General features: G+C 32.0%; 1 protein-coding gene across 1 annotated transcript; it reads right to left on the bottom strand.

Moving 5' to 3' along the window:
• Positions 1 to 319: 319 nt before the first annotated feature.
• LOC145072115 (calcium-dependent protein kinase 1-like) lies at positions 320 to 4,777 on the bottom strand. The gene is made up of 8 exons (XM_079018501.1): positions 4,621 to 4,777; positions 3,202 to 4,090; positions 2,873 to 3,016; positions 1,862 to 2,014; positions 1,567 to 1,682; positions 1,172 to 1,339; positions 867 to 1,088; positions 320 to 652 (listed from the first exon to the last, which is right to left on the bottom strand). Exons 2-8 carry the CDS (start codon positions 3,986 to 3,988, stop codon positions 533 to 535), a joined length of 1,710 nt encoding a protein of 569 aa, XP_078874627.1. The 5' UTR covers positions 3,989 to 4,090; positions 4,621 to 4,777; the 3' UTR covers positions 320 to 532.
• Between the last annotated feature and the right edge of the window lie 2,063 nt (positions 4,778 to 6,840).

Genomic DNA, 6,840 nt, shown 5'->3' with positions numbered 1-6,840 from the left:
TTACCGTGGGTTCATAAGTCTTTAATTTGTGTACTATATATGATCGAATGTTTAGTATTTATATTTGTTTTAGAAGTTCTAGGATAAGTTAAATTCGGGGTTTTCTTGATTATTTTCATAAAAATATAATACTATATTGATTGTTAGCTTTGATTTTGAAGCAAACGATTGTTGATAAGGTAAAAAAAAATTATCAATTATAATGAAATATGGACTAACTTGCAGGAATATGGAATTTATTCTGTTGAATAAAATCACGTATGCTAGCAAATTAAATATGACGCTTCTTTCTGTATTTTGCAAGAACCATCGTATCCGCTTAAAACAAAGGGTTACAAGAAACCCATAAGTTAATATCCACAAAGAACTTGATAACATTCGGTTGTAGCAAGATACAAATCAGAGCTGAATTACAGTTTTCACAACAAATTCAAACTCAAAACCAAAAATACAAATTTAATGAAAGTAAAGTCCTATAATGGAAAAGAACAAAAAAAAAATAATAATAATAACAAGAAAAAAGTTGATATATTCAAAGCTTAAATGCTTCTCTGAACTTGATACTGAAACTATTGTCTAGGCTCTTCTTTGGTGCGCCCCCTGTGTGTCCTTGCATCATAGCCACAAATTCATTGTAATCTATGCGTCCATCCTGTTTTATAAATAAAATAAAACCAAAAACACAAACACTCTTAAAACTTAAAATCGGGGTATTCATGTCTTGCTTTTTTCTTTTTACATTGTTTGTGAAAAAAAAAATAATAACGTTACCAATTGCTCTAAAGCTCACATCTATGCAAAATTTTAGCAACTCCAAAAAAAAAAGTAAATAAAAAAAGAAAAAAAAAAAAAAAAAAAAAACTTACATTGTCTTGATCAACATCTTGAATCAACTCTTCAAGTCTAGCATCTATACCAAATTCATCACATGCATGTTGAAGCTCATCAGCAGTAATATAACCACTTCCATCTTTATCAAAATATGAAAAAGCAGCAAACAAATGATCTTCTCTCTCAATTTTATTCAGATGCAGAGTTGCAGCTACAAATTCCCCATAATCAATTGTTCCACTATTATCAACATCCGCCTGTGTTCAGACATTATGAATTTGTATTTTAAAAAAAAAAATGTAACCAGTTGTAAAAGAATCTGAAAAAAAGTAGGGCTTACTGCTTGCATAAGATCATAGATTTCTGATTCTTTAAGGTTAGCACCAACTCTTTTTAATCCAGCTTTAAGTTCATCAAAAGTAATTTGACCACTGTTGTCTGTATCAATCATCTGAAACATTTGTTTTAGCCCTGCTATTTCTTCTTCAGACATACTCTCAGCTATAACCTGAAAAATGGAAACCACATCCAAAAGTCAAGAAATTATACCCTTTGACCTTTTAAGTCAACCGTATATATGTCTAAAATTATAATTAGTATATTGTTTCTTACAAACTGAACACCAACATAACTATGCTTTTCTGAAATTTAATGTTACAATTTTAGCTGCTTTGACCTCAAAAGTCAAAGTGTGTTGTGTTTCTTTCTGTAGTTGAAGTAAAATTCCAAACTTACCCTCAAAGCCATTTTCTTAAGCTTATTCATGGCTGAAAATTGTTTCATTCTACTTAGGACTGCAGAGTCGAGAGGCTTGTCTGGAGCCACGCCATCAACTTGAACCCAAGGATGACCTGCAAATATCGAAGTTTGTATTTGATTTGAGTGTCTCAATTACGTTAAAACTAATGAAAATTTGTTTCGGTTGAAACAAACAAATCGATAACTACATGAGCCGAATCGATTTCAAATTTCAAAACCGAGTGTTTTTAGGTTTTAATCAATTTCAATGAAACTAGAAGACAAGACTTACATAAAACTTCATGTGCAGTTAATCGTCTTTTAGGGTCTCGAATAAGCATTCTCCTTACAAGATCTTTTGCATCTTCAGAAATATTTGGCCATGGATCAGAAGAGAAATCAAGATCGCCTTGCAGGACTTGTTCAAATATTCCTTGCTCCGTTTCTATATATATAATATACCCATTAATTACCAAATAACAAAACTTTCTTTTAAAATAGGCTACAATAAACAACAATAGTTATACGATTAATATCACAAATCACAAATAGCTATAAAGATACTCCCTCCGTCTATTACAAATTACAAAAAATTTCATTTCATTGCAAAGTTTCCGTTTTTGCCTAATTTTTATAGTTTAAGTTAACTAATTGTCCTTGCTGTTATTACAAATTATCGATGGCGCTGATGTTGGTCACATGTATTCTCCTTTGTCGTTCTTGAAGGGTATTTTAGACATTTAATCAATAATCAAATACTTCAATTAAGTGAGGAGTAGAGTCAGAGTCATTCTTGAAGGCTATTTTAGACATTTGATCGGTAATCAAAAAACTTCAATTAAGTGAGGAGTCAAGTTAGAGTTGTTCTTGAAGGGTATTTTCAACATTTAATCAATAATCAAAAACTTCAATTACATGAGGAGTAGAGTCTTTCTTGAAGGGTATTTTAGACATTTAATCAATAATCAAAAACTTCAATTAAGTAAGCAATCGAGATAGAGTGGTTCTTGAAAGGTATTTTAGACATTTGATCAATAGTGAAAAAGTTGGACTAAGTTATAACTAGAGTCAAAAGTTGTAACTTTCATCGGTCGGAGGGTATTTTAGACATTTGAAATCAATAGTCAAACACTTCTTTGAAGTTATAACTAGAATCAGAAGTTGTAATTTGTATGATCACTAATATGAAAAGAAGGAATCTTGGATTATAACTATACACAAAAACATAAACAAATTGTTTGCATGTATTTTAGGGTATAAAAACGAGGGGTATATAAGTAATTTCACATGATTAGGTACTCACCAGCCCAAAATGGAGGTACACCACTTAATAGGATATAAACAATAACCCCAGCACTCCAAACGTCTGCTTCAGGGCCATAACGTTTTCTCAAAACTTCTGGTGCAACATAATATGGGCTTCCAACCACATCATTAAATGATTCACCTACAAAAACAATAATAACCTTAACTCAAAGTTTCAATCTTTTTACAAATTTATGCATCCATATATGTTTCAGTTGTTAACCATTCTTTAACCAATTTGGTAAAACAAGCATTAATCAAGTATGAACAAACTATAAAGAAAACCGAAAAATCAATAAACTCCAACAACAATAACACAAACTATACCTGGTTTGAAGAAAACCGATAATCCAAAATCAATAGTTTTGAGAAGCGAATCTTCTTTCTTATCAACAAGCAAGAAATTTTCAGGCTTTAAATCGCGATGCATAACCCCTAAAGAATGACAAGTCTCCACAACCCCAACAATCGTTCTTGTAAGCTCAGCTGCTTTTTTTTCAGTGTAATGTCCTCTTTGAATAATCCTATCAAAAAGCTCACCTCCTGCACATAATTCCATAACAACATGAACTGCAACAGCATCTTCATAAGCTCCTTTAATGGCTATAACATTCGGATGCCCTGCTAAATGATGCATTATCTGAATCTCCCTTCTCACATCCTCCACATCTTCATCTGTCAATAGCTTCCTTTTTGCAATCGATTTGCACGCGTAATGTTCACCCGTTGCTTTTTCTATACAAAGAAAAGTTGTACCAAATTGCCCTTGTCCTAGTTTCTTCCCCAATGTGAAGAACTCCTTTAAACTCCCGGTTTTTCTTTGTAGAACTGAATCGGTTCTAAGGCCAGCACTTGATACCCTTTTCATTTGAGGGGCTTTTTTGGGTTTTACTTGTTGTTGTTCTTCTTGTTTTTTGTCGGGTTTTGGAATTGTGATTTGTTCAGGTGGCTTGTTTTGAACAGGTAATGGTGATTCTGATTGTCTGCTGTGATTTGATTGTTCTCCGTTTGGGGTAGGTGGGGTGGAATCAGCTGGGGTTCTCCACATTGCAGCTGAAACGGATTGGATGAATCCATTTTTTGAAATATTTGGTCCAACACAAGTGTTACCCATTTAGCTTTGATCAATTGTCAAGAAACGCTTTAAGGAATTTAACATAAAGATTTGATTTTTCGCTCAGAGGAAGAAAGATCTGAACTTCATCGTCGAGATAACCTAGAAAAATAAAGTCAAACCCACTTCAATTGACTGCAAGATTGTCAAAACAAGAACATGGTATCAAACTATCATATCACCTCCCAAGATACCCCCTTTTCACCTTTAATATAAAGATTCAGAACAAAGATCTAAACTTTATCAAAAACCCAAAAACTTAAAGTCAAATCCACTTCGATTGACTTCAAGATTATCAAAACAAGATCACGAATCTCAACTCAAATTGCCAAAAGCAGAAGGAAATTAAACTGAACCACGATTTAAAAACTATACAGATTTGATTCGAGTTGTATAAAGTAAATTATACATCAAGTAACGACTAATCACATCAAGAGATGAAGAACTACAAGCATTTTGTATGCATAGATAGAAAAGAAATAAAGACCTAGAATGGATGAGAGAGTAATCGAAAGTCTATGCAAAAAACAAAGAAATGTTGAAACCAAGGGAAATGGTCAAAGCATCTAAAATAGCTCAAATGGAAAAAAGGTTGAGAGATCTTGATACGAAGAAAACAAAGGAATACTTACCTAATAGTTATGGAGGAGAAGGCGAAGCGAAGCAGAGGTGCTGAATTAGTCTAACCATTTCTTATTTTATGTGTTTTGATTAGTTCAAGGGAATGAATGAGGAAAGATGTATTATGTAAGTAAAAACATGTTGAGGATTATTATACTATTACTAAATTGTGAAGTAGAATATATATATATATGACTGTTTGTTAATTGTTAGTATCATCCAACCTTTCATTCACACGGACAAGATAAACGCGGTTGCTATGTCCTTCTTTTGGATATCTCAATGACTCACTCCCCCGAAATTGGCGTTTGATATTTTCAATTTGTTTTCGCCTTTTTAAGTTCTTTTGTCGTGTTTTTTTTTTTTTTTTTTCATTTTCTAGAGGTTACAAGTTCTTTAGATAATTTTCCATTTTCGGCATTGTCTAAAGAAAATTTGCATAACTCCGTTAATAGGTAAACCCATCGTGGATCTTATCCAAAATAGTTGGACTTGGACCCAACAACCGGATCGGGCTGGTGGACTTGACATTTGGGCAAGTTCACATTTACAACATCCGAGCTTAGAACTACATACAAAATATGGCATCTAGATCCGAAAGATCAAGTGTATAGATGAAGATTGAGAAACTCGAACCTATATGAGAATGATTAAATTTAGATGTGAGCATTTGGATCGGCCTGGAAACCGAACCGTTTTGAGAGGATTGTATGGACCGTGGACTGGACTTATTGAGACATACTGGTTCCGGTGCCGGTTTTTCGGTTCTTGGAGCGGTACAACATTCGTTGTGTATGGTACAAGTCGTTGAAATGATAGTGAATGTTAGTTTTTTTATGTTAACGTTGATTTTTTATGGAAGCGTATTACGAGACTTACAACAAAGGCGTAAGGAGATAACATAGAAGTTGGAAAAAAATTTACTTTGATATCTGACTTTGGGCGTTTGTAACTTATTGAATATGAAACTAACACGATGAATTTATAGCCTAAAATAAAGCATAAAGTCTAAACTATATGCTGGAAAAGATTATATGTCAATCTGACTTCAAACGAATTAGTTATGCAACTTTTAGAAGATTACACATAAAAGCTGGAAAAAACTTTCAACTTTAATATCCCGGCTTTGAAGGACTTTAACTCATTAAATATGAAACCAAAAATGTTGAAATTATAATCTAGATTGAATCACAAACTCTAAAAAAAATCCCATATCATTTTGACTTCAAACGAATGAGTTATGTAATTTTTAAAAAGTTCACATAACATAAAATTGGGAATCGATCCAAAAGCAAGAATTGTTGTACTGTTTTGATTAACTGATTAAAAAATCAGAACTTGTTGAGTGTGATTTCATATAATGAGAACTAGCCGAATAGTATAAAACTGATCCCAATCTAGTGTCAATCCAAGTATAAATCGATCCAGTCCACCGGTTTGGATGATCATCTCTACTTAAATTCATGTCTGGGGTTCAATGATATTAGAACAAATGGAAATAAAAATGACAATTCATTCACCATTAAAAATTAATTGATGCTTTATGAAGATAAACAATCAGTAGTGACATATCAGTAGGCAGTGAACACAATTTGTATAGTTGATTATCTTTGTCATGTTTATAATTGTGTCGTGTATTATATACCTAGTGTTGTTTTCGAAAAAATATATATATGTTGTGTTTATAGATAATTAAACCTAGAGTAATAAATAAGTTATGTATGAAATTGGTTAAAGAAAAGTATTGATCTTTAAATTATACTAATTTAGTGGAAATAAAATAAAGTAATTGTGTGGGTTGTATGTAAATGAATAAAGGAAAACATTTTTTTTGTTTTAGTTTATCTCTCATGAATTAAAAAGAATGGGAAATGAACTCTATAAAATGACTCAACTAGTGGTGTTATAAAAAAAGAAGTGTGGTTCTACATTAAACCAATTGGTTTCATCGTACCAACTGGTTTTATCAAACCAAACCATTTCAATGAGTGAGTGATCTGATTTTGGACCGAGTTTGACTAACTTTCCTTTAGTTAACTGTTTTTGACCTAGTTTAAATAATCCATAACATATTTAATTAGTATATTTGGTTAAAGGCAAATGTACTAATTAAATATGCTATGAATTATTAAATACTTTTTAACTCCGAAATTAATGTAGAATAATTTATGTATAATACCAAAGACTTGACGTCACGGTGGCTTAGAAATTAAAATCTCCACCAACCCAAT

The sequence above is a fragment of the Lactuca serriola genome, chromosome 9 (genome assembly GCF_051521515.1).
Source record: "Lactuca serriola cultivar US96UC23 chromosome 9, Lser_US96UC23_V15, whole genome shotgun sequence".
Taxonomy (NCBI): Eukaryota; Viridiplantae; Streptophyta; class Magnoliopsida; order Asterales; family Asteraceae; genus Lactuca; species Lactuca serriola.
The sequence above is the reverse complement of the archived record's forward strand: the minus strand, read 5'-3'. Positions and strand labels throughout refer to the sequence as shown.

What these genes read in the sequence shown, in the direction of transcription:
- LOC145072115 (XM_079018501.1), bottom strand. Translation starts at nt 3,988, where the DNA reads ATGGGTAACACTTGTGTTGGACCAAATATTTCAAAAAATGGATTCATC. An exon ending in TGTACCTCCATTTTGGGCTG is followed by an intron (nt 2,015 to 2,872) that starts GTGAGTACCTAA and finishes TTATATATATAG; the next exon opens with AAACGGAGCAAGGAATATTT. An exon ending in TTAAGAAAATGGCTTTGAGG is followed by an intron (nt 1,340 to 1,566) that starts GTAAGTTTGGAA and finishes TCCATTTTTCAG; the next exon opens with GTTATAGCTGAGAGTATGTC.